This window comes from Panthera onca, chromosome E1 (genome assembly GCF_046562875.1).
Source record: "Panthera onca isolate mPanOnc1 chromosome E1, mPanOnc1 haplotype 2, whole genome shotgun sequence".
NCBI classification, from domain to species: Eukaryota; Metazoa; Chordata; class Mammalia; order Carnivora; family Felidae; genus Panthera; species Panthera onca.
This window is the reverse complement of record NC_138352.1, coordinates 57,428,369-57,454,759: the sequence shown is the minus strand read 5'-3', so window position 1 is coordinate 57,454,759 and position 26,391 is coordinate 57,428,369. Positions and strand designations below refer to the sequence as shown.

The window sequence follows — 26,391 nt, the reverse complement described above, 5'->3', positions numbered from 1 at the left end:
AAGCCGAGTAAAGGGATAGCTTGCGTGGGAGGGGACAGGGCCGGTTTTAATGGGGTGATCGGTGGAAGCCCCCCCAAAACGGTGACATTTGAGCAGTGACCTGGAGGAGAGGAGAGAGCACTTAGCAGTGTCTGCAGAGAGAAGGCCAAGTTCCAAGGCCCTGAATGGGAGCGTACTGCTGTGCAGGACCAGCAGGCAGGGCCGAGGGAGCGAGGGCAGGGTGTTGGCAGGTAAGGGTGGGAGGCAGTGGGAGCTATGTGGGACTGGTACAGGTACGGGGGAGCACTTGGCCGTGACCCTGGGCTGGCAGCCTCTGGAAGACTTTGAGGAAGTGGCACAACTTGATTTTGGGTTAGAAGGGTTGTTTTGGCTGCTGGGTGGAGCACGGGCTCAGGGGCAGGAGGGTGGAGACCCCTTGGGCTGTGGGGGGAGAGGTGGGGACGATTGGTTAATTGGTAGAACAAGAGAGCAGAGTGCAGACCTCATTGCTAGGAGCACTTATGTGGGGAGCAGGAATTCACATGAAGCGTTGGAGGGGTGACAGACGCGTGCCATGCCCTTTGATTGGAGGGGCAAAAGCTTGCCATCTTCCCATTTTTGCAAATCTGGTATCCGTGGCAAATAGGAACCTGCCTCAATCACCTGAAGGGGTGCCAGGTCCTCGTTTTCACCTACAGCTGAGTTCCTGCCATGGGCCCAGCCTTCGGGACAGCATGGTGAATGTTAGTCACGGTCTGGCCATTAAACTCACAGAACATTAAATAAGTAAACACTTACTAAGAGGTTGATCCCTCTCAGTTAGGGATGTGTACAGTGAAGTGGCAGGGGAGACGGAGGAGGAGGTGGCGAGCGACGAGAGAGCTCCACACAGAGGACCGAGGGGGGCTGGAGCCCTGAGGAAATGAGCCCAAGGCCCAGGCACAGAGGCCAGGCCGGGCGGAAGTCGAGGTTGAGGGATGGGAGGGCCAGGGTCTCGCTGCCCACAGCAGGACGGTGCTTGTGGTTGCACTTCAGGGTGTCAGTAAAGCCAGGCCTTGCTCTTATCAAAGCAGGTGGTCTTTATGGAGATTTGTTTGGTGGTAAAAATATGACGGTTGGTCTATCTTGGATAATTGGCCTTGTGCAGAAGGCACTAGATGCCAGGCAGGGCCCCTTGCAGAGCAGTGTGGACGTGGACACTTATTTGAAGACTTGAATGATGGATTCTTTTCTTCCCTCACAGGGAAGACTACTGGGATCCCCATCCATGTCTTTGGGACTGAAACTCACATGACAGCCATTGTGGGCATGGCCCTAGGCCACCGGCCCATCCCCAACCAGCCACCCACAGCGGCCCACACTGCAAACTTCCTCCTTAATGCCAGTGGGAGTACCTCGGTAGGTGCCCCCTCTCCTCTGCCTTAAAACCTGCCTTGTCATCTTTGTCACCCTCTCCTACCTCCCTCCCATCCAGGACACAAGTGCCCCTCTTCTGTTCCTAGTCGTCTGTGGGCATTGGAGAAAGACGGGTTGGTTTCTAGATCTCTGCTGGCTTTTTTTCTGCCCAATCAAGGTAGTATAATGGAAAGCCTACCGGGTTTTATTAGTTTAGTTTAGTTTAGTTTCTTAAGTAAGCTCTTTACCCAACGTGAGACTTGAACTCACAACCCCGAAATCAAGAGTCTCATGCTCCACAGACTAAGCCAGCCAGATGCCCCAAGACCAGGGGTTTTTAAATCAGACTGGAGTTCAAATCCTGTTGAGAGAGAGACCTTGGCAGGTGTCTTACCCTCCAGAGCCTCAGTTTGCTTATCTGTGACCTAGAACAATACTAATTCCTATCTCAAGAGGGTTGTTGTAGTAGTACTTTTGCAAGCACTTAGTAGAAGATAGTGCTGTACAGGATTCTTATTACCTGATTTCTTTGGGGCCTTAAGGCTCCAAAGCTCAAGGACTAATAGTTCTTTTTCCCAGTTGCTACCTGTGACTCTTGTCTCCTTGTCCCACCCCAGACTCCAGCCCCCAGTAGGACGGCATCTTTTTCTGAGTCCAGGGCTGATGAGGTGGCACCCGCAAAGAAGGCCAAGCCTGCCATGCCACAAGGTAAGTGGCAGCCAGCAGATTCAGGCACTCCCTGTCTGCCTGTCCTTTCTGGGCCCTGCTGGGGTGGGCCCTGCTGGGGCGCCGGAACATGGTTTGGGCTGTGCTGTAAGAGTGTGCATGGCACATGGGCCAAATGGACACGAGGACATGAAGAGTTGAACCTTCCTGAGCCTTTCTGTGGGCTCCCCACGCTGCACCTGGGTCACCTCGCTCCCCACTGTCTTCCCCTCTGTCCCCTTACTTCCGTGGGGCTGTGTGAAGTGGCGAAGGAGACAGGGCGACAGAAATACCTGGGGGTGGCAAGGCCTCCCAGACTCCACTTCTTTTTTTTCTTTCCTTTTTCTTTTTGTTAATGTTTATTTATTTTTGAGAGAGAGAGAGAGAGATAGAGAGAGAGAGAGACAGAACATGAGTGGGGTAGGGGAAGAGAGAGAGAGAGGGAGACACAGAATCCAAGGCAGGCTCCAGGCTCTGAGCTGTCAGCACAGAGCCTGACTCAGGGCTCAAACTCATGAACCGGGAGATCACGACCTGAGCCGAAGTTGGTCATTTAACTGACTAAGCCACCCAGGCGCCCCTCCCAGACTCCACTTCTAAGTGGAGAGCAGGAGCCTAGAGCTGGTCCAGCAGAGCAAGGGCCCTCACAGTGGTTCCTGCCTGCCCAACCTCTTGGGGCTCCTACAAAGACCCCCCCTTCCTGTGAGCCCACCGTAAGAGCACACGTCATTTACCAGCCCATCCGCAGTTTGCCTTCTGTGTCTGTCCGTCCTCTGGTTCATCAGATGCGACCCCTGCCACCACCCAGCTCTTACAGCCAGTGTTAATTAATGTAGCCCCTTCCTGGTACAGGAAGTCTGCACTTGAGGCATTTTGGGAAATAGTTACACTGGCTCCAGGCACTCAAGATTGCACACTGTTTCCCCGCAGTCCCCAAACCAGCAGCTTTGTCCACAGAATGACAAGTCCAGCTCTACGATAACCTGATCCTCTTACTGGGCTTCATGGGGACAAAACGGGATTGGCATTTCAAGGGTGTGATGGGGTCAGCTGTCCCTCCACCAGGCCTGGGGGCTTTGGTGTTCAGCACACCTTCCAAGCCTTCTGGCTCCTCCTGCCCCCTCTCTGCCCCTTTGGCCCTTTGCCCTCTCTTGCTTCTGCTGTGCTGATCAGCACTCTCTCCTCTTCGGTCGGCTTCACTCCTGTCCATTGTGGAATAGACAAGACTTGGTGAGGGCGTCAGCCCTGTGAGGCTTGTCCTTGGGATCCTTCCCTTTTCCCACCCTCTCCCTCTAAAGCCTCCAACTACCAGCAGGTGACTCAGTTGCCTTGGTCATTTTCTTTGACAGATTCAGTCCCAAGTCCAAGATCCCTGCAAGGTAGGATGCCCCTGCCCTGCCCCAGCTCTGTGTGTGGCTTTGTTAGTGGGTTATAGTCTTAACTGTGTGCTTTGTTTCCCCCCCCCAAGTCCTAGTCCTTGCTCTCCCTCCCCTTCCCACCCCTGCTTAGTCACTCCCACCCCCACTCAGCACTCTCCTGGCCGGCTGTCTCTGGCTCTCCACTCAGGACAGGACATGGCGTGGAGCGTAGGAGCAACAGCTGGGCCCAACGCCTTGGAGAGTAGGGGTGGCGCCTGCTGAGGAGGGAGGGGAGTCCTGGGAAGGAGGGAGCCATGGACACTGAAGTGGGGTGGAGGGTGGTGGCAGCACAAGCGCACGGAGGGCAGCCTCAGCTCTCCCGATTCCCATCTGGGTCTCATGGCCTCTTTTCCTGCCAAGCCTCACTCCTGCCTGCTGCATCCCTGAGCTCTCAGTGCCAGCCATGGGTTTAGATTTCTCTGGGTTTTTGCGGAAGACAGGCTGGACAAGGGGAGATGTAGAAGCCTGGATGGATGTGCAGTAAATCTGTGGAGGGGATCTGGGTTTGGTCTGGTGAATGAGGTCACTGCTTACAAGGGACATTTTCAGTGCTCACTCACACGTTCACGCAAAGACACATTCGCCTATTGCCTAAAGTGAATGGATTCATTGCTTCAAAGTGTCAGGGTTTCTGCTTCTGCTTGACTTTTTGACTTTCACAGCTATGAGAGATTTTGCTCCAGGGGAGGGGGAAAAATTTTCTGATGATGACCTTTGATACCTTGCTAAGGGGAGGGGAAGGGGCACCTAGGCTAGGGTCAGGTATCCCCCTGGAAAGGCCAGGAATGCAAACCTCTGACCATCTGCCTTTAATCCCTCTGGTTCCTGTCTCTGGCGAGATCCTTTGTTACCTGAATGACCCAAGCACTGTGCCGAGAGAACAGGGGTCTACTCCGGTTCTGAGAGCTCTTGCATCCAAGGGGTGGGCTTATCTTATTGTTAGTTCCTGAGCCAGACTTCGGAGGGAGAGGAGGACAGATAGTGCAGCCAGCAGGGGCGTCTGGTGGGGATGTTAGGCCTGCAGCAGGGGTTCTCTGAGGCCCTTGCTGCTGGTTAGCTGAGGATGACAGCCTTCTCTGTGCTCTAATTCTGCGCCTTTCACGCTGGAGGTACAGTTGGGCTTCTAGAGATTCCAGGCTTTGTCCCTTTCTGTAGTCTTTTGGGTAGACAGATGTGTGTATGTGTGCTTGCTCGCACTCTGACTTGGGTCCGTCTGGGCCCCCCTCCTGCGAGGGTGGGGAGGGGCCGGGCCACCCTGGTTTGTATCTCCCCTCCTCCTTTGCACAATTGAGCTGCACCTTAAATTAGTATATAATCTGGCTCTGATGCTAGATGACAGGATCTCTGTCACTTGGCATCTCCAAGCTTCCGGTTCCTGGGACTGGGAAGTGAGGGTACCGGATTAGGTGGCTTCCTTTGTTCTGTGATCCCGTGTCTTGTGAGAACCCAGATGGGTCCGGTGACAATAAGTCCTAGGTATTTGGAACAGCAGGAGCCTTGTGCTATGGGAAGCTTACAGCTGGGAGGGAAGAAGCAAGCCTGTGTAGGGATGAGAACCCCACATGCCTTGGGAGAGTGATCTCAAATTTATTAAATCACATCTTGAGCCTGATTAGCAAAGCCCACACTAGACTAGTACACTAGGTTAATTAATACCAGATGGCCACGGAGCTCAGTGCATTGATTTCCCTGGGGGAGCTGAGAACCTCCCTGGGGGGCTACTTTCCTCCAGCAGGACTTGCAGAGAAGGGAGAGTCCGGTCACCTGCCTGCAGGGTGGCGAAGGAGCGTTTCCCTTCAAGGCATGGAAGCATTTCTGAGCCCTTTCTCCCCCCCCTTCTTTTGCCTCTCCTTTCTGCCCTGCGGGACCAGCCAAGAACATTGTTCTGATCAGGAAAGGGCCAGAGGGAGGAGGGCAGGAGGAACAGCACAGAGAATGTGGGGAGGTGCTGAGAGCCAGTGTACCTAGGCCAGAACCTCAGGTAGAAATAGTAAGGCCATGGCCAGCCTCTACTTTGGACCTACACTGACCTAGAATCATGAGGATTCGGATCCTGACCCAAGCTGATTTATGTCCAGCTTTAGAGGTGGTGATTGTTGGGTTGTTTAAAATCCTGCAGGCACTAGAATTAGGAGAGCTTAGTTTTTTCTTGGTGACTTTAAAAATAATTTATCAAGCCTTTGTTGGCATATAAGCAAAATGCTGATTATACTCCTTTCCTGTGAAGGTGAGCAGGTCCTATAGGGATTCTCTGCCTGTGGACCTGTTCTCTGCATGGGAGTCCTTTCTGTGTTCGTTGCTAGCTCTTTACCAGCCAGGCAGGTCCTCTTAGCTCTCTTTGCTCTCTCTGCCCCCTCTTTCCAGAAAAAACAAGGCACCTCTTCCCCAAGTTCTCAGAATCCCATCCTCTTGACGCTGCTCTGCGGTGGTGATGAGCCCCCCTCCCTGGACTGGGCATGGAGGGGTGTGGCAGCCCCTGAGGGTCTCCCGGGGGTGTGTGTTCTGGGTGCACTCGCTGTGTCTTTGCCCACCAGGAAAGAGTGCCACCCTCTTCAGCCGCCACACAAAGGCCATCGTGTGGGGCATGCAGACCCGGGCTGTACAGGGCATGCTGGACTTTGACTACGTCTGCTCCCGAGATGAGCCCTCCGTGGCCGCCATGGTGTACCCTTTCACGTGAGTCCCACCAGGGCGGGAAACTAGAGATGGCTGCCAAGTGGGATTTCCTCATCTCATCCCCCTCACTAAGAGCTGGGGGGAGCCAGCAAGATTATCCCCTTGGGTGGGGAAGCACCTGCCATCCCAGACTGGGGCGATCCATATTCCTGGGGGATCTTTTCCCCAGAGTTTGGAACTCTTTGAGGACAGAGGCCCTGTCTTTCCACCTTCTAGATGAAGCTCCTCCCTTGGCTCCACCCTCCCCAGCCCGGACAGTTTGGGGCTGTCCTGACCCCTCCTCCTTCTCTCTCACAGCGGGGACCACAAGCAGAAGTTTTACTGGGGTCACAAGGAGATCCTGATCCCTGTCTTCAAGAACATGGCTGATGCCATGAAGAAGCACCCAGAAGTAGACGTGCTGATCAACTTTGCCTCTCTCCGCTCAGCCTATGACAGTACCATCGAGACCATGAACTACTCACAGGTAGATCACTGGGTCCTGGGGTGGGGAAGCAGGGAAAGCCCTTGAGTGGTGTCAGCCGGCACTGCCACCTGGGCTAAAGGGCTTGGCACTCAGGACTGGCTGGCGATCGAAAGTGGTTGGATACACTTGATCTTCGGAAGGTCGGGTTAGGGAGGTAGGGTGGTAACTGAGGGCGGGCAAGCCAGACAGGGCTGCTTACCTGGGCTAACAAAGAGTCCGTTCAGGATCATCTACCTCTGCCAGAACCTCCCTGTGCTGCTAGGACTGGCTCTAAGAATAGAATCAAAAGCAATTTCTTATGAAGTCATTACATATTTATTACAAAGAAAACTTAAATACTGTTAAATAAAAAGAAGAACATAAATGCTTCAGTTAAGTAAGTCCTATTTCTCAGAAACACGGTTGCCAACGTTTGAGTGTATCCTTATCAGCACCTTTTTCTGGATTTGAACAGGTGGAATAACACTGTATGTAACTATTTTGTAATCCATTGTTTTCAGTTACTTTTTCTACATCAATAAATATTTATTGGCAACATCGGTTTTGCTTTTTCAGGTCTTATGGTGAGCATCTTAGATGAACATTTGCATATATCCTTAATTATTTCCCCAGCGCAAATGTCTAAACCAGTCAGACTGCTGCATCAGAATATACAGATTTGAAAACCTTTGTTTGATCCATCCTGCCCAGGTGCCCTCCAGAAAAGTTGTATGGACATAATCTCCATCACTAGTCCAAGAATGCCTGCTTCCCTGTACCCTGGCCAACACTTGAATGTTCGCGTTATAAAAACACATATTTGACGAGTGATAGGCATTCTACTTAACTTGTGTATCTTTGATCATTAACTAAGATGAACTTTCAAAAACATTTATTGACCATTTATATTTTACGAGTTGCTCTCCCTTCCTTTTTTTCTGTTGAGGTATTTGTCATTTTTGGTACTGATTTGTACGAGCCTTTATATTTTTTTTAACATTTTTTTAACGTTTATTTTTGAGAGAGACAGAGTGCAAGCGGGGAGGGGTAGAGAGAGAGGGAGACACAGAATCTGAAGCAGACTCCAAGTTCTGAGCTGTCAGCACAGAGCCCGACGCAGGGCTTGAACTCACGAACTGTGAGATGGTGACCTGCCAAAGTCAGATGTTCAACTTACTGAGCCACCCAGGTCCCTCTGTACGAGCCTTTATAGATTAAGATATTGATTCTTCTGTTCAAAATTATTGTCTGATCCCAGACTGGCCTAGTTCAGCTTATGATTGGAGAATGTAAACTTTTGTTCCCATCTCAGTGAAACAAAAACGAAAACACACCTGCTGAAAATGAGTTGTTTTTTTATTCTTGAGCAAAGGTTAACAGACTATAGCCTAAGGGTCAAACTTAGCTCTCTGTTTTTATAAATAAACTTTTATTGGAACACAGCCATATTCATTCATTTACATGTTGTCCATGATTGCCTTCATGCTACACAGGCAAAGTTTAGCAGTTACTGCAGAGACCATATGACCGACGAAGCCAGAAAAAGTTTGCTGGCCCTGAGAGCCAGATAGAGATGGTTCTTGATGTTTCCTGCCCAACCCTCCTCCCCACTCCCCCACCCCCCCACCCCTACCCCTTCTGGCTTTCTCCCCCAGCCCAGTCTCTGGTCTGTGTGTGGAAGCAGCTCGTGTCCCGTGCTGGCCCTGGGACATAGAGTCGGAGACTCAGAGGGTACAGCGGAGAAAGCCGTAGATACTTGCTTTATGAGCAGGCATCAGGACAGGTGGGGGGGACAGGTGGGTCTGAGTCTTGAGGGTTTTTGGATGGGAGAGAATGTAGCCACTTTGACGGTCATGGGTTTTCAGAAACATTTGTTCCTGCTTGGGTTACTGAGTTACTGTGGTGTTAACCAATGGAGATTGGTTTCGGGTATCTATGCCTCTCGCCTCTCCTTTTGGAAGAGGATTGGAGTGATGAGGCTAGGAACAGAGGTCTATGGGAGGAAGGGGTGCATACTGTTAACATTACTTTGTTCTTAGAGCCTGGAAGGGGGCATGGAAGGTTGGTCCTGTATAGGTTGCTGCCTCGTTGCTTCATCTGAGGCACAGAGTTAACAGGAAGGGACTGTCCTTTAGATCCGGACCATTGCCATCATAGCTGAAGGCATCCCTGAGGCCCTCACAAGGAAGCTGATCAAGAAGGCAGACCAGAAGGGAGTGACCATCATTGGACCTGCCACTGTGAGTGTCCTTTTCCAGAAACCCTTTTCTTTCTTTCTTTCTTTCTTTTTTTTTTAATGTTTATTTATTTTTGAGAGAGAGACAGCGTGTGCGTGGGGGAGGAGCAGGGAGAGAGGGAGGCCCGGAATCTGAAGCAGGCTCCAGGCTCCCAGCTGTCAGCACAGAGCCCGACTCGGGGCTCGAACTCAGGAACTGTGAGACCATGACCTGAGCCGAAGTCAGATACTTAACTGACTAAGCCACCCAGTTGCCCCAAGCCTTTTAAGTTCAAGGCTATCTTATAAAGTTCTGGGCCCACAGAAAACTAAGTTGTTGACTCTTCTGTTTCCCTGTTAGGTTGAAAAGATTCAGAGAGTACCTATTGAAAGTGCATATCTACTTTAAAGGGCCATATCTACTCTCTCCAGGCCATGTCACTTTCATAGTTTTAAGGGGCTAACTGGGAGATTTTCTCTGTCCACCTCCATACAACCATAGCATAATCTTTATTACTTTAATTGTAAACCAAAGGAAAATCTACCTAGGGGTTTTATTTGCCCAAAGGTCTTCAACATAGAAAGAAACTGCTCTGTGACAATTTTGTTGTTGTTTTTACTTAGTGGTTGAGTTAAAATTTTGTCCGAAGCTAAGATCTTTTAGTTAAGCAAGGGGGCTTTCATCTCAGAGGCAAGGGTGATTTTGAGCAGAGGCATACACCTGTGTTTCACACTTTAATGGGTGCTGTCACCCTTTTAGAGCCAAGGTGACTTAACCCTGAGTATACATATCTGAACGTGCAGTAGTAGTGAGCCGTGTTTTACAAGTAAGGTTCTCTTTTTTTCCGCATAATGTCGCTCGCGGGAGAGATGAGATTCTTAAGCCAGAAACTCAGTGTGTAGGTGTTAACTCTCTTGGAACATTTTCTCCCCGTCCTGACCACAGGGGGTTGAGCAGGTAGTGTTGGGCTTTGGGATTCTCCTGAGCTCTGTGGGGAGCTTACCTTTCCTCCCTGACTGCTGTTTCTGCCCTTGCAGGTTGGAGGCATCAAGCCTGGGTGCTTCAAGATTGGGAATACAGGTGGGATGCTGGACAACATCCTGGCCTCCAAGCTGTACCGCCCTGGCAGTGTGGCCTACGTCTCACGTTCTGGGGGCATGTCCAATGAGCTCAACAATATCATCTCTCGGACCACTGATGGCGTCTATGAGGGTGTGGCCATTGGCGGGGACAGGTGATCAGCTGGGCCAAGGCGGGCCTCTTACATTTGGGAGGGGCAGGCTGGGAGAGGGGAGTGGGATCCTCCAATCTCTGCTTGCTACCACTGAGTTAAGTCCATAAAACGGGCCATCTCTACCCTGTCTCAGGTCTGACATGGGCATAATATCAGAAGAAAACAGGAAAAGGTGTTTTTCAAAGGTATTTGGGCTTTGGGGGTAATTCTGTACGCTGTCTCTGTGTTGTGGCCATAGTGAGGCAGCAGAATGCAGGGGTTGGCAGGACCAATTCTGAAATCAGACCATGGGGTTCGAGTCCCAGTTTCTCTGTTTACCAGGGAGGCGTTCTGGACAGGTCCCTTACCTTCCCTGGAGCTCTAACATCCTTACAGATCACGTGGGTAAAACAATAGCACCCACCTCATGGAGTCATTGGGAGGATTTAGTGAGGTGTTTCTAGAAGGTAGCCTGGCACTTAGCAAGTACTCAGCAGGTGTTAACTGTAGTCGGTAATAGTGAAAGGAAGAACTGTTTCTTTACTCTCTACCATGACCACACTCACACTTCTGGCTACCAAATATTGGGATTTTTTTTCCCCCCATACCAAGCAGTTCTCCAGTTCTCCGCAGATACCAGCTGGGTGTTCTACAGTTCATTTCAGTTTTGACAGTATCTACTTGGAGTCAGCACCAGATCCCACAGGTGAAGGGCCCAGTCCCACAAGACTGCCCCCACTTCAGATGCCAATCATGAGTCTGGGCTTCCGGTACTCCTGAGCAACCAGCTATACACTGGGGGTCCCTGTGCCCCACTTCTTGGGTTGGTAATTTGCTAGAATGGATTGTAGAACCCAGGAACAATCAGATAAAAGAAATGCATAGGGCAAATTATAGGGAGCAGTGCATGGAGCTTCTATGTCCTTTCTGGGCATGCCACCCTCCCAGCACCTTGGTGTATTCCCCAACCTACAAGCTTTCCAAACCCCTTTCTTTAGGGATTTTTATGGAGACTTCATCATGTAGGTGTGATTATTAATTCAATCTCTAGCCCTTCTCCCTTCCGCATAGAGTGGTGAGTAGGGCTGAAAATTCCAGGACTCTGATCATGTCTTGGTCTTCTAAAAAATTTTTTTTAATGTTTATTCATTTTTGAGAGAGAGATAGAATGGGCAAGGAGCAGAGAGAGAGAGAGAGAGAGAGAGGGAGAGAGAGAATCTGAAGCAGGCTGCAGGCTCTAAGCTGTCAGCATGGAGCCTGATGCGGGGCTCAAACCGACGAACCATGAAATCATGACCTGAGCCAAAATTAGACGCTTAAGCGACTAAGCCACCCAGGCGCCCCATGACTTCAGGGTCTTCTAGAGACCAGCCCCCACCCAGGAACTATGCAGGCATCCACCAAGTTGCCTTGTGAGAACAAGACACTCCTGTCACCCGGGAAATTCCAACAGACTCAGGAGCTTTCTGTAGCACCCCTGTCACTCAGAAGATTACAAGGGTTTTAGGAGCTCTGCATCAAGAACTGGGGCCAGAGACCCAGTAGATATTTCTTATTTCACAAATAGCATACTCATTGTTTTTGTTGGTGGGAACAGTAATAGTAATCAGTAGGGTCATCAATAGGGTACTATTTTGGAGTAATGCCTAGTACTTAATACCATAACACGTGTTAGCCATTGCTTTTTTTTTTTTTTTTTTTTAATGTTTATTTTATTTTTGAGAGAGTATGAGTGAGGGAGGGACAGAGAGAGAGGGAGACAGAGAATCCCAAGCAGGCTTCACGCTGTCAATGCAGAACCCGACTTGGGGCTCGAACTCACGAACCTGTGAGATCATGATAGAATGCTCTTGAAGATCTGTAGAGAAGCATCCTTTGCCTTAAACAATCCTTTTGTAAACTCCTATGACAGGAGAAAAAAAAATACAGGTGACCCTCGAACAACATGGGTTTGAACTGCACGGGTCCACTTATAATATGCAGATTTTTGAAAATATAGTACAGCACTCCACATGTATTTTCTCATGGTTTTGTTAATAACATTCTCTTTTCTCTAGCTTACTTTAGTGTAAGAATACAGTATATAATGCATAAACATACAAGATGTGTGTTAATTGACTGTTTTTGTTATCAGTAAGGCTTCTGGTTAAGAATAGCCTATTAGGGAGGTGCCTGGAGGGCTCGGTCGGTTAAACGCCCGACTCTCAGTTTCAGCTCAGGTCATCATCTCAGAGTTTGGTGAGTTCGAGCCCTGCATTGGGCTCTGTGCTGACAGTGCGGAGCCTGCTTGAGATTCTCTCTCTCTCTCTCTCTCTCTCTCTCTTTCTCTCTCTCTCTCTCTCTCTCTCTCTCTCTCTTTCTCTCTCTCTCTCTCTCTCTCTCCCTCCCTCCCTCCCTCCCTCTCTCCCTCTCTCTCTCTCTCTCTCTCTCTGCCCCTCCCTTACTCATGCTGTCTCTGCCTCTCTTAAATAAAGAAACTTAAAAAAAAAAATCTTTAAGAACAGGCTATTAGGGGGCTCCTGGGTGGCTCAGTCAGTTAAGCATCTGACTTTGGCTCAGGTCATGATCTCATAGTTCATGGGTTCGGGCCTGGTGTTGGGCTCTGTGCTAACAGCTGAGAGCCTGGAGCCTGCTTCAGATTCTGTGTCTCCCTCTCTTTCTGCCCCTCCCCTGCTCGCTCTCTGTCTCTCGCTCTCTCAAAAATAAATATTAAAAAAAAAAAAAAGAATAGGCTATTAGTAGTTAAGTTTTTGGGGAGTCAGAAGTTATAGTTTGATTTTCTTTTTTTTTTTTTTTTTAATTTTTTTTTTCAACGTTTTTTATTTATTTTTGGGACAGAGAGAGACAGAGCATGAACGGGGGAGGGGCAGAGAGAGAGGGAGACACAGAATCGGAAACAGGCTCCAGGCTCCGAGCCATCAGCCCAGAGCCTGACGCGGGGCTCGAACTCACGGACCGCGAGATCGTGACCTGGCTGAAGTCGGACGCTTAACCGACTGCGCCACCCAGGCGCCCCTATAGTTTGATTTTCAACTGCATGTGGTGGGGGTTAGCATTCCTAACGCCCACATTGCTCAAGGGTCAACTATGTATATGGACCTATATATAGACCTAGCAATAGCCTGCCAATCCTGGGACATCAGGTGGCACACTGTATTATCTATTGCTGTGTTCGAAGAAAATCATGCAAACCAAGTCACTTCAAACTATAATAAAACACTCGTGGGACATCTGGGAGGCTCAGTTAGTCGAGTGTCCGACTCTTGATCTCAGCTCAGGTCATGATTCCAGGGTCATGGGATCAACCCCCCTCTCTAGAATAAAGGTTTGAAACAACAAGAAAACCCCACATTTGTCCTTATAGTTTCCGTGGGTCAGGATTCAGGGCAGCTCAAGTGGGCATTTCTGGCGTGGGGGAGGGGTGAGTTGCAGTGATGTGTGAGGTGTCAGCGATGCTGACGGCGGGCCCGAGGTGGACGTCGCTCATCCACAGGGCTGGTAAGGTGGTTCTTCTCTGTGGGCTTCTCCATAGGCTGCTTAATGTCCTCAGGACATAATGGCCAGCATCCCCCAGAGTGAGCAGTTCAAGACAGAGTGCCAGACAAGCTAGTCTTTATAACCCTGCCATGGAAGTCACTGTCCTAGAATCGCTTCTGCCACATTTTGTTTATTAGAAGCTAATCATTAAGTCTGACCCGTATTCAAGAGAAGCATGAGGTTCTACCTTCTTAAAAGAATTTGCAGCCATATTTTATTTAGTTATTATTTTAGAGAGAACATGCGAGCAGGAGGGAAGGGCAGAGAGGGAGAGGGAAAGAAAGAGAATCTGAAGCAGTCTTCACGCTTAGCTCAGATCCTGACGTGGGGCTCGATCCCATGACCCTGGGATCATGACCTGAGCTGAAATCAAGAGTCAGATGCTCAACTGACTGAACCACCCAGGCGCCCTGCAGCCATATTTTAAAACCCCCAAACATGTGCTCTCCAATCATCTCTTACTGCCAAGCAACCTCCCCTCCCCTCCTTCTCTTCCCTTGTGCCTCATTTACTTACCACCCTCCCCACCCCCGCCATTATTCTTGAGGCATCTATGGGCCTTCACCGGACACCCACACTCATGAAGAACCTCAGAGCATTCCTGGTACTAGCATGCTTCCCACACATGTACACACACCTCCCCGAGCCTCCTGACCCCGTGTGTTCTCTCTGCTGTCACCAGGTACCCTGGCTCAACATTCATGGATCACGTGCTACGTTACCAGGACACGCCAGGCGTCAAAATGATTGTGGTTCTTGGAGAGGTGAGTTTTGGGTTTCTTTAGAGAGAGTGGTTGTGATCGGGGGAGGGGGGCAGAGGGAAAGAGACACCTAAGCAGGCTCCACGCTCAGCATGGAGCCCAACATGGAGTTCAGTCCCATGACCCTGGGATCATGACCTGAGCCCCTGTTTTTTGTTTGTTTGATTGATTTTTAATTTTTTTTTTTAACATTTATTTATATCTGAGAGAGTACATGCGCATGCAGGGGAGGGACAGAGAGAGAGAGAGAGAGAGATAGAAGATCTGAAGCAGGCTCCATGCTGTGAGCACAACTTGATGCGTGGCCCAAACTCATGACTGTGAGATCACTAATTGAGCCAAAACCAAGAGTCAGATGCTTAACTGACTGAGCCACCCAGGCGCCCCTGGTTATATATAACGTAAAGTGACGGTCCCTGGTAATTCCGCTCCCTGCCTACACTCTGGGGCTTAGAGGTTGTCACTGTTAACACTGAAAAAGTTCTTGCTTCTTGGTGCCACAAGACATTTTAGTGCCAATAGGGGGTGCCTGGGTGGCTCAGTCGGTTAGGCATCCAACTTCGGCTCAGGTCATGATCTCACGGTTTGTGGGTTTGTGGGTTCGAGCCCCGCATCAGGCTCTGTGCTGTCAATGCAGAGTCTGCTTCAGATCCTTTGTCTCCCTCACTCTACTCCTCCAGCCTCTCTCTCTTTCTCAAAAATAAACATAAAAAAAAATTTTTTTTAATACATAAAAACATAAAGAAGAAACTTTTGGCTGGCCTTGGTCTCTTGGGAAGTGCATAGCTGGAGTAAGAAGTGTACTTTTTTTTGTTTGCTTTTTTATGTTTATTTTTGAAAGAGAGAGAGAGAGAGAGAGAGAGAGAGAGAGAGAGAGATGGAGCACCATGGTGGGGGGGTGCGGGAAAGGGAGACAGAATCTAAAGCAGGCTGTAGGCTCTGAGCTGTCAGTACAGAGTCGACATGGGGCTCGAACTCCTGAACTGTGAGATCATGACCTGAACCACCTGAGTCGGATGCTGAACTGACTGAGCCACTCAGGTGTCCCAGAAGTGTACTTTTTTAGTTTGAGAGAGTCCTAGGACCTCTGTCCTTGCCTGTGCCTCTGAGCAGGTCAGATCCAATCAGATTAGATTGTGGTTAGATCAGGGACTTCAGAGGGTACCCACTGCCCTTTCACAACTCTTCCTTGCACCCCATCTCAATTTTCCAGGCTATTATTTGACCAAAGCCAGCATCTCTTCATTTTCTAGCCAAGTTGTCAGTTAGGACTCTTGGTGCCTCTGAGCCCTGCCTGATTTGGAACAGATTTTCCTGCTGCGGTGCTGCCCACAGCAACTCTGGATGGGTTCCACTAACTAATGGGCTTTTTTTTGTTCCTTGGCAGATCGGGGGCACTGAGGAATATAAGATCTGCCGGGGCATCAAGGAGGGCCGCATCACCAAGCCCGTGGTCTGCTGGTGCATTGGGACCTGTGCCACCATGTTCTCCTCTGAGGTACGGCCGGGACAGGTCACTCCTGGACAGGAAGGCCGAAGAGGGGCATTCGAGGTGAACCGTGTGGTCCTCTCATTAAGCAGCTGGTTCCTGCAATGAACATATTTATTTGCTTGGTTACTGCAAGGTCTGGTCAGGGTCGTGCTCTCTAGGAGGTTAAATCCAGTTGGGGGAGGCAGTCGTCAACAGATTAAGGCCAGAACAAGGCTCTGAGTCCCTGCTTGGCGTGGGGCACACTTCTGTCTGGAGGAGTTGAGATGGCTTCACAGGGAAGGTAACGCTTGCACTGAGAAGGAGTTTGCTGAGCGAAAGGGACACAGAGGAGGGAGAGCACGCACCCCAGACGCATTGCTGGGGCAGGGCGTGGGGAGAGGCTGTACGTGAAAGTGCCCGGAGGCATAAAGTGAGTGCAGCTCGTCACCGGCATCCAACAGAAATGCTCCCGGGTCGCCTGGCTCCTGCTGAGTATGGCAAGCCAGGCTGCGGCCCCAGTACTCCAGCTCACAGGACCCTCTGTCGTGAAGATGGCCCATCCAGTGATGACAAAACCGAGGAAACAAACACTTGTCCTTGATGAGTGATCAGTAGTTGGGCAGGCTCTGAGTGTGAGGCCATAAGTGCTGTGTGCAGATGAAGATAATAGTTGGCCAGAGGGCTTCCTGCAACAGTGATAATCCCTACGCTGAAGCCCTCCACCCTTCCTGCCAGTAAGCCTGTCACCCTGTTCTTTCTCCCTGGAATGCCTGCCTTCCCCTCTGATATTCCATACCCACGTCACAGGGGCAGTATTTGTGTAGTTGCAAAATGCTCCTCTCCTTCAAACCAGCGGTTCCGTTCCTGCAGATTTACCGTCGGGGTCTGCATGCAAAAATATTTCAGCATGCGTGCAAGGATACTCGCAATGTTGTAAGGGCAGAAAGCGGAACGGCCTGAATGCTGCTGGCCAGGAGAGGGTATGTCATCCTGGCGCCAGCCATGTGATAGAAACCCAGGCAGGCAGGAGAAGAATGAGGTAGATCTTGATGTGTTGGTATAGAAAGAATATGTTACATCAAGTATTAATGGTGCGAGGTGTTTTTTTTTTTTTTTTTTCTTCCCAAGTAAATAAGAGGAAAGGGGCAGGTCATAGAATCATGCCTGTCTTTCAGACGTGACCTCTACTCTCACAGGCTAGAATCAGCTCTAGGTGGATCTGTGTGACCAGGGCAGGTCATTTGGCCTCTCCGTGCCTCAGTTTCTCGAGGTGTAAAATGGGGCTGATTCTGGGTTGTTGTGTGGCTTACGTAAGAAAGTAATTGAGGGGCGCCTGGGTGGCTCAGTCGGTTAAGCAACTGACTTTGGCTCAGGTCGTGATCTCACGGTTCATGGGTTCAAGCCCCGCATCGGGCTCTGTGCTGACAGCTCAGAGCCTGGAGCCTGCTTCAGATTCTGTGTCTCCTTCTCTCTGCCCCTCCCCTACTTGTTCTCTCTCTCTCTCTCTCTCTCTCTCTCAAAAATAAATAAAATGTAAAAAAAAAAAAATTTTTTTTTAAAAGAAAGTAATTGGAAAGGTCTGGCACATGCAGGTTTTAGCAGATACTTGTTTCCATTCTTTAATTCACCTATTCCATGAAGCTCTTCATGATCCTTCTGGACTGTTTTCCTCTCCACCTCAGCAGCCAAAAGTAATTCCTCCCTCCCCCTGCATTGTTTCTCTTAACCAGCTCTCCATTACCAGCCCTTCACCTCCCTACCCCTACTATGCTGAGGACACCCCCAAGAGGTCAAGGACCTAACTCTTCTGTTTCTGGCTGGGCACTGCTCATCACCCCAGGGATAGGACAGGTCCTCAAGGTGTTTTATTTTTGTTTTTCCATTAATTTTTTTTTTAATGTTTTATTTATTTTTGAGACAGAGAGAGACAGCATGAGCAGGGGAGGGGCAGAGAGAGAGGGAGACGCGGAATCCGAAGCAGGCTCCAGGCTCTGAGCTGTCAGCACACAGCCTGACGTGGGGCTCGAACTCAAAAACCGCAAGATCATGACCTAAAGCGAAAGTCGGACGCTTAACCGACTGAGCCACCCGGGCGCCCCTTTCCATTAATTTTTTAAAAGTTAATTTTAAGAGAGAGAGAGCACATGTGAGTAAAAGCTGGGGAGGTGCAGAGAGAGAATGCCCAAGCAGGCTCTGCACTGCCAGTGCAGAGCCCTCTGTGGGGTTCGAACTCACAAACTGTGAGATTGTGACCTGAGCCAAAACCAAGAGTCAGATGCTTAATGGACTAAGCCATCCAGGCATCCCTCAATTAATTTTTTAAAACATTACAAAATTTCAGGCCTATATAAATGGAGTATAGTACAGTGACTACCCAGCTAATGAGTGATTTTTGATTTCTTAAACAGGTCACATGACCTTGCAGAACTTTCTGCCCTGTAGAGGAGGTAAGATAGGTATACAACAAAATCTCCACATGTTGGCAAGCAGAGTCGCTCCTCAGGAAGACAGAATTCAGAACTGGGCAATGGGAGTAGAGACCAGGGGTATTGGCGAGGTGGCGCTTTTCAGAACTGTGTTCCATAGAACACCGGTCCAGTAGCAGTGGTCCTCAAAACAAAAACCAACCAGAAAGGGGAGCTTCTATAAATTATGAATATGTAGTGTAATCTCCGTTTTTAAAACTTTGATTTTAGCTTTGAGGAATCTCAGAATTAAACCTATTGAACTTCCTTGAACTCAGCATTTTCTATTTGTTTGCATATAGAATCTCTTTTCCTTCCCACCCCTTCCACCATGCAGGTTCAGTCCTATAAAGAATGCATTGGGAGCCTGCGATTTAAAGCATAAGTTTTTGGGTTGGGTGTTGCTAACCAGAGCTGTAGTTCAGAAGTGATTTTCTTTTTTTTTTTTTTAATTTTTTTTTCAACGTTTATTTACTTTTGGGACAGAGAGAGACAGAGCATGAACGGGGGAGGGACAGAGAGAGGGAGACACAGAATCGGAAACAGGCTCCAGGCTCTGAGCCATCAGCCCAGAGCCTGACGCGGGGCTCGAACTCACGGACCGTGAGATCGTGACCTGGCTGAAGTCGGACGCTTAACCGACTGCGCCACCCAGGCGCCCCCAGAAGTGATTTTCAACACTTAAGGCCCCTTTTGTTATGCCTAGTGGGTAAGAGCACTGGGAGAGGCCATATTGCCTGACTTCAGATGCTACCATATCCTACCTGTGTGGCCTTGGGCAGGTTACTTTACCTCTTTTATTTACCACTTTTGTTTCTTTTCTTATTGGAAGTAGCCGTAGCTACCGAAAGATGAAGTGAGTAAAGCACATAGAAGAGTGAGTGGATGTAGTTATTCAAACAGATTAAGTATTTTTATGATTACCTGCCTCCCCCCACCCTGACTGGGGCTTTGTAGTACATCTCATGTCGTTACCTCATTTTCCCCATTGCGTGGTCAAAGACACAATTACTTAGCTCTTCGCGTTGGTTTTCTCTTCCCTGTTGCTCCCTTCCCGTAGCCAGTCACCCCCTGTGCCCTTGGGCTTAGAGTTTACCTCACTGTGCGCTCAGGCAGAAGGGGGCATTGCTTATTGGCTCCAGGTGATTGTTGCCCTGTGGGAATATAGACCTGGTGGTGCACGATCTGACTTTTTATTTATTTATTTATTTATTTATTTATTTATTTATTTATTTTATTTTTAAAAACCATTTTATTTTTTAAGTACTCTGCCCCCATCATGGGCCTTGAACTCATGACCCCAAGATCAAGAGTGGCATGGTCCATGGATTAAGCCAGCTAGGCGCCCCACAATCTGACTTAGAAAAAAAACTTTTTAATATATTTTTTTAAATGTTTGTTTATTTTTGAGAGAGAGACAGAGCTCTAGCAGGGGAGGGGCAGAGAGAGAGGGAGACACAGAATCTGAAGCAGGCTCCAAGCTCCAAGCTGGCACAGAGCCCAACACGGGGCTTGAACTCATGAACCGGGGCTTGAACTCATGAACCGTGAGATCATGACCTGAGCTGAAGCCAGATGCTTAACTGACTGAGCCACCCAGGTGCCCCTCCACAATGTGACTTTTTAAAAAGAAGCTAGGGGGCGCCTGGGTGGCTCAGTCGGTTAAGCGCCCAACTTTAGCTCAGGTCACGATCTCGCGGTCCGTGAGTTCGAGCCCCGCGTCAGGCTCTGGGCTGATGGCTCAGAGCCTGGATCCTGCTTCCGATTCTGTGTCTCCCTCTCTCTCTGCCCCTCCCCCGTTCATGCTCTGTCTCTCTCTGTCCCAAAAATAAATAAACGTAAAAAAAAAAAAAAATTAACTTAAAAAAAAAAAAAAAAAGCTAGGAATTTGTACTTTTACGTGAGAATTTTTATTTTTATTGGACTTATTTTATACAAAGTATGTGCAGGACAATCAGATCCTGTTTGTGAGGATCAGCTCAACTGTGGTTGCCAGCCTGTGCCTTCACTTCTCACAGTGGTTCACAACTACCAGCCGTTCTCCATCCTCCCCCTCAACCGCTGCCAGGGGGGCAGGGGGAGCTGAGTGCAGGTGTTTGTGGAGTTGGGCCGCCAGGCTTTGTGTTCTGGCTCCGATATACACCAGCAGTGTGACCCTCAGTAAGCTCCTGAACTTCTTGGTGCCTCAGTTTCCTCTTCTGTAAATCGAGCGTTATTTGGCGTCCCTGTTGAGTGAGCCTGTGTGAGGTTTGAATGAGGTGATTCACTATAGAGTGTTTAACAAGGTCCGGCCTGTAATCGGTACCGACATTCCGGAGCCTTTGTGGCCTTTCCCCGGAGGGATTCACAAGCTGGGTAAAAGCTGCTCCCCGTTGCCTTCCAGGTACAGTTTGGCCATGCCGGAGCTTGTGCCAACCAGGCTTCTGAAACTGCAGTAGCCAAGAACCAGGCTTTGAAGGAGGCAGGGGTGTTTGTGCCCCCAAGCTTCGATGAACTGGGAGAAATCATCCAGTGAGTGGACTGTGGGGAGGACACCAGCCTCCGGTTCCTTTTCCAGAACACCCCCTTCCCCCTTCCCCCCCACTCCGGTTCCCTTTCCAGAACACCCCCTTCCCCCTTCCCCCCCACTCCGGTTCCCTTTCCAGAACACCCCCTTCCCCCTTGCCCCCCCCCCCCCCCCCAGGATAGCAGCTGCTGTGACCCAGAGGTGACAGTGTGTCAGCGTGCTGGAGTGTTAGAGGTGTTAGGTATGGAGTGTAACTGTTGAGATAGTCTGAAATCTTTACCCTCTTTTTGGTTTTTGTTTTGTTTGTAGGCACAGCAGTTACAGGCCATTCAGACTGCTATTAAAACATGTTCGCTTTCTGAGCCTACCTACTTAGCTGTCCCTTAAATAAGAGATGAGCATAGAAACATTTAGAAAGTGTCAGCCCTAATCGATTGATAAACAATGGCTACCCATTGTGTCTTCTCCTTCCTCCCCTCTGTCCTTCCTTGGCCTCCAGATTCAGCTTTCTATAAAGCCCCATGGGGTTGGGTGTGGGGGTGGGGGAGAGTCTTGGCCAGAACCTGTTTTCATTTGGTCTGTAGGAATCCACCTGGTGTAGGGCATTGCCAGGAGGGGCTACAAAGCTAGGAAACCTGGAGTTTTGGGGTTAGATGGAGCAACGTTCCTAGGATGGCTTAGAAGAGCCCAGAAGCATAAAATGCACATGGATGTCTTCTCTCCTTGCCTTCCCCCGCCTCTCAGGTCTGTGTACGAAGATCTTGTGGCCAAAGGAGTCATCGTACCTGCTCAGGAGGTGCCGCCTCCAACGGTGCCAATGGACTACTCCTGGGCCAGGGTAGGTGACGCTGAGGGGTGGGTTTCCTGTTGATTTGGCTGCAGTCCCTGGAAACCAGGCCCTGCCCTACTAGCTGGGGGCAACCCTGTAATCACTGCTCTGGCCTCCAAACCATGCCCCCGACGGCAGCTCTACTCCAAGGGCATAGATTAGAAAAAACCCACAGCAAGTATTCTTTGATTCCAGACCCTCCTTGTGTCCTGGAGCTTGTGAGCTGGCCCCTTCTGACCAACGGGTAAAACAGATACAGGGCCCAAGAGGGCGAAGGGCAGCATGTATGTCCCACAGCCTTGTGGCCTGGTTGGAAATGGGGGCTGAGGACAGACAATGCCCCCTAGAGTTGTTTGCACTTGCTGAGGGGTTTCTGGGTGAAGTAGAGTGTCTACTCTGCCTGCTTGTCTAAGCGGCAGAGATGAAGAGCTAATGTTCAAAGTACACGAGAACTCTCTGAGATCAGATCAGTTTTTATTTATTTATTTATTTTTAATGTTTTATTTATTTATTTTTAAAAAATGTTTTATTTATTTTTAAGACAGACAGACCATGAGTGGGGAGGGGCAGAGAGAGAGGGAGACACAGAATCCCAAGCAGGCTCCAGGCTCTGAGCTGTCAGCACAGAGCCCGACGTGGGGCTCGAACTCACAAACTGTGAGATCATGACCTGAGCCGAAGTTGGACGCTTAACCAACTGAGCCACCCAGGCACCCCAGTGTTTTATTTATTTTTGAAAGAGAGCAGGAGCAGGAGCGGGGAGGGACAGAAGGGAGCAGAAGATCCAAAGCGGGCCCTGTGCTGACGGCAGCAAGCCCGATGTGGGGCTCGAACTCACAAACGGAGATCGTGACCTGAGCTGATGTTCGGACGCTTAACCAACTTAGCCACCCAAGTGCCCCTGAAATCAGTTTTTAAAAGACCACTACAAAAATGGGTAGGAAATGGCCTTTCAACCTGAAAAAATGCTCAGTCTCACTCATTATAAGAAGGTGCCAAAGTAAAAGCTGTGATACCAGTTTTCCCCTTTTGAGGTCAACAAAGAAAACAGTTCTTTGATAATATGTTGTGTTTGTATGGGTGTGAGGAACTTTGTGCGTTTGTTCCTTGAAGGTGGGTGTGGAACTTGGCACCACCCTTTCTGAAAGGCCATTGGGTAATATCAGATTTCAGAGCGCTGGCACCTGGAGTGCCTGGCTGTGTCTGTTGGTGGAGTGTGCGACTCTTGACCTGATACTTGTGAGTTCAAGCCCCGGGTTAGGTGTAGAGATTACTAAAAAAAGAAAAGAAAAGAAGTGCTCACACCTGATGGCGTAATTCCTATCTAGAAAGCTATTTCAGGGAAGTGCTCGCACATTCACAGAAATGTGTTCAAGATTTTTCCACCTGATGGTTATCAGCGGAAGAACGGCTAACTTGTGGTTTTGCCATAGGATAGGATATCATACAGCAGTTAAAAGGAATGAACCAGATCTATGTATGTGCCTACATTTATGGAGCTCAAATTCATTGAGTAAATGGAGTATTATGAGATAGTATATCACGATTATGAAAAACCTATGTACACAAAAACACTTTATGTATTTCTCCATGTGTCTATATATAGATAAAAGTGGAGAAAGGCCAGACAGATGGCCCTTAAACTGACAAACACTAAGGCAGAAAGGCATTTTACAATGAAAATTGATCAGGGATAATTGGAGAAATGGGCTTATGCAGAGTTGGCAACGATGTTCCCATGGTACCCCAACTCTGGAAGCTGGAAGTTCAGCTCAGTCCCTTCCCCCGGGTGAAGGACATCTTGAGGGAATCCCCTATTTGCACAGCCCCCTGCTCATTACGTTTAGGTGGGGGCTTGGCAGCTGAATGTGGAGTGCTAGAAAAATTTCCCTTCAGATTCATGCTTGCATTTCTAAGCCGGGTGAGTTTGGGTTGGCTTCTGCTGGGACATCTTTGTGAGGCGAAAATGAACCTGTGGGTGGAAATCGCGCATGGCACTCCTATATTCTATGACTGAAATGATACAACGAAAGGGTTTTTGTGCTTCTTTCTTGGGAGGAGTTTGAGCGTCGGTACCTGGAACACTTTGGTTCTGGCAGTGCAGACAGTGAGGCAGTTCTGGAAGAATCTCTGTGGTCATATCGTGCTGCTTCCCCCTGCCCCCATCTTTGCTCAGGAGCTGGGCTTGATCCGCAAACCTGCCTCATTCATGACCAGCATCTGTGACGAGCGAGGACAGGAGCTCATCTATGCGGGCATGCCCATCACCGAGGTCTTCAAGGAAGAGATGGGCATTGGCGGGGTCCTCGGCCTCCTCTGGTTCCAGAGAAGGTGAGGCATGGAGGTCAGAAGATGGCTGGACACTGCCATCTTTGACTCAGAATTAAGGATTTTCCCCTGCAAAGGGAGTGGGGGGTGGGTAGCCTTGGGGAATACGTCCAGGACTAATCTTTATGGCCACAGATCAATTGCAAGGCCAGAAGAGATACTGGCTGTTCCTAGGTCTTCCAAGGACAGAAAGGCCAGTCTCAACTATGTAGAAAGCAGTGACCTCATCAGGGATCTTGGATCAGCCCCTGTCCTTGGCGCTCTTAAAGAAATAAGAGTAAATGTAGGCCTCTTGAGAGAGGTCTGGATGGGTCTGGTAGCTCAGAGTGCAGGCCTGATAGAGTTGCTAAATAGGCATGAAGTACCTTATATTAGGTTGTCTCTCTTATCAGCCTGAGTGTTAGAATAAATTGGTTTCTCTGCAACTCCCAAACACAGCCCTCCCCTGGGACTGACAGCTGGGCAAGGGGGCCAGTGAATAATACTTAATTCACAGAGCCCTGGCTTGGGGTGGCCTTGGGCTCTGCCCAATGTCTTGGTTTGTGTCATGCCCTCAGCTGCAGAGATAGTTCTTGGCCCAGTTTTGGGCCCTTCCTGGGAGAAGTTCATGGCGTTGTAACACCTCTGCAGATTTCCCTGTCTGTTCTTGCATTCCTATATCTCCAGACTTCATTTTTTTTTTTAATTTTTAAGTGTTTCTTCATTTTGGGGGCGGGAGGGGCAGAGACAGAGACACAGAAAGCAGGCTTCAGGCTCTGAGCTGTCAGTGCAGAGCCCGACGTGGGGCTCGAACCCACGAATTGTAAGATCATGACTTGAGCCAAAGTCGGACACTTAACCAACTGAGCCACCCAGGCGTCCCCAGACTTCGTTCCTAATCAGTTGAGAGGTTGAACACTGCAGGAGACCTGGGGCTTCCTACACTGGGAAAGGGACAGGAGTCTCACTTCTCCGTATGGCACGTAGAAGGAAGTCACAAGTATAGGTTAAATTCTGTTGCAACGACTCATGCTGGAAGCCATTGTCTAAAGAAGAGATTGTCAACCCCCAGTGGCTAACTCTGTATTAAAAGCAGTATTTGCTGGGGCGCCTGGGTGGCTTGGTCGGTTGAGTGTCTGACTTCAGCTCAGGTCATGATCTCACAGTCCGTGAGTTAGAGCCCCGCGTCGGGCTCTGTGCTGACAGCTCAGAGCCTGGAACCCGTTTCAGATTCTGTGTCTCCCTCTCTCTCTGCCCGTCCCCTGTTCATGCTCTGTCTCAAAAATAAATAAACGTTAAAAAAAAAAAATTTTTTTTTAAAACAGTATTTGCTATCAGTAAGTTAGGAGCTGCTCAAGAATTGGAGGTTTTTGCCTCTAGAGTTGCTTGATATAGTAATAGACATGGGAGCCAGCAGGTGCTTGGCTTTGTGGGTCAGCGTAGCTCCTGTTCAGCGGCTCGCCTCTGTTCCAACCCTCGTCTTAGTGCCCCTTTCCTCCCCCTCTAGGTTGCCCAAGTATGCCTGCCAGTTCATTGAGATGTGCCTGATGGTGACGGCGGATCACGGGCCAGCCGTGTCTGGGGCTCACAACACCATCATCTGTGCTCGGGCTGGGAAGGACCTGGTTTCCAGCCTCACCTCGGGGCTGCTCACTATTGTGAGTACTGGCCTCCTGGGAGGTGAGATCCTCAGGGGACACATGGTTATGCTGACATGCACTTGGCTGTCACAGGGTCCTAGAAGGAGCCTCAGAGTGTAAAACCCCGTGCTGGGGCGGTTCAGGGCATGCTGGATCGGTCTGCGAAGCTGAGGGAGTCTCTTCCAGCTCAGGGCATGTGGGCTTGCTTATCCTGCAGGGGGACCGGTTTGGGGGTGCCCTGGATGCAGCCGCCAAGATGTTCAGCAAAGCCTTTGACAGCGGCATTATCCCCATGGAGTTTGTGAACAAGATGAAGAAGGAAGGAAAGCTGATTATGGGCATTGGTCACCGAGTGAAATCGGTAAGTCGTGGCTCTCCTTAAGGACTGACCTGCATGCAGGTGGAGGCATTATTTTAGTGGGGAACACCCAGGCCCTTGACTCTCAATGTGCAAAGCTTTGGCTGTGTTGACAGATGTCAAAGATCAGGCAGCTGTTTTTCCATTATAATGCAGAATGCCTTTAAACAGCTTTCCATTAGAACCACGTCAGTATGGACTCCAGAAAGGAAGGAACGTAGAAGCCTGAGCGTGGCAGTATAAGTGTGATGTTCTGTCTGAAAGAGGCCCTGTGCCATGGACTGGAGCAGTGCTATCTGCTTGGGAACTGGGTGTTGGGAGTTGGCTGTCATCTGAACCACTTCCCTGCCCCACTGACCAATTATGGTTTAGTGTGGGTCTCTTAGCAGATGGTGCAGGCGCAGAGCTTTTCTTGAGATTTCAGGGGTGCTTTGCTGCCCCACGCCAACAAGTGCTTGCCAGTCTAAAAA

The 26,391-nt window shown here is 49.5% G+C and overlaps 1 protein-coding gene across 4 annotated transcripts in view; it reads left to right on the top strand.

Moving 5' to 3' along the window:
* The window catches only part of ACLY (ATP citrate lyase), a 49,128-nt gene that overhangs the window by 19,327 nt on the left and 3,410 nt on the right, over positions 1-26,391 (top strand). For 3 of the 4 annotated variants that reach the window (XM_081791297.1, XM_081791296.1, XM_081791298.1), the window contains 14 exons: positions 1,223-1,377; positions 1,992-2,082; positions 3,429-3,458; positions 6,032-6,173; positions 6,471-6,639; positions 8,754-8,858; positions 9,872-10,068; positions 14,267-14,348; positions 15,733-15,843; positions 20,665-20,792; positions 21,532-21,625; positions 23,793-23,947; positions 25,431-25,581; positions 25,781-25,924. In XM_081791297.1, the coding sequence (XP_081647423.1) occupies positions 1,223-1,377; positions 1,992-2,082; positions 3,429-3,458; positions 6,032-6,173; positions 6,471-6,639; positions 8,754-8,858; positions 9,872-10,068; positions 14,267-14,348; positions 15,733-15,843; positions 20,665-20,792; positions 21,532-21,625; positions 23,793-23,947; positions 25,431-25,581; positions 25,781-25,924 (1,754 nt within the window). The remainder of the gene's footprint in view (positions 1-1,222; positions 1,378-1,991; positions 2,083-3,428; positions 3,459-6,031; positions 6,174-6,470; positions 6,640-8,753; positions 8,859-9,871; positions 10,069-14,266; positions 14,349-15,732; positions 15,844-20,664; positions 20,793-21,531; positions 21,626-23,792; positions 23,948-25,430; positions 25,582-25,780; positions 25,925-26,391) is intronic. The other variant, XM_081791299.1, reaches the window with a different exon arrangement.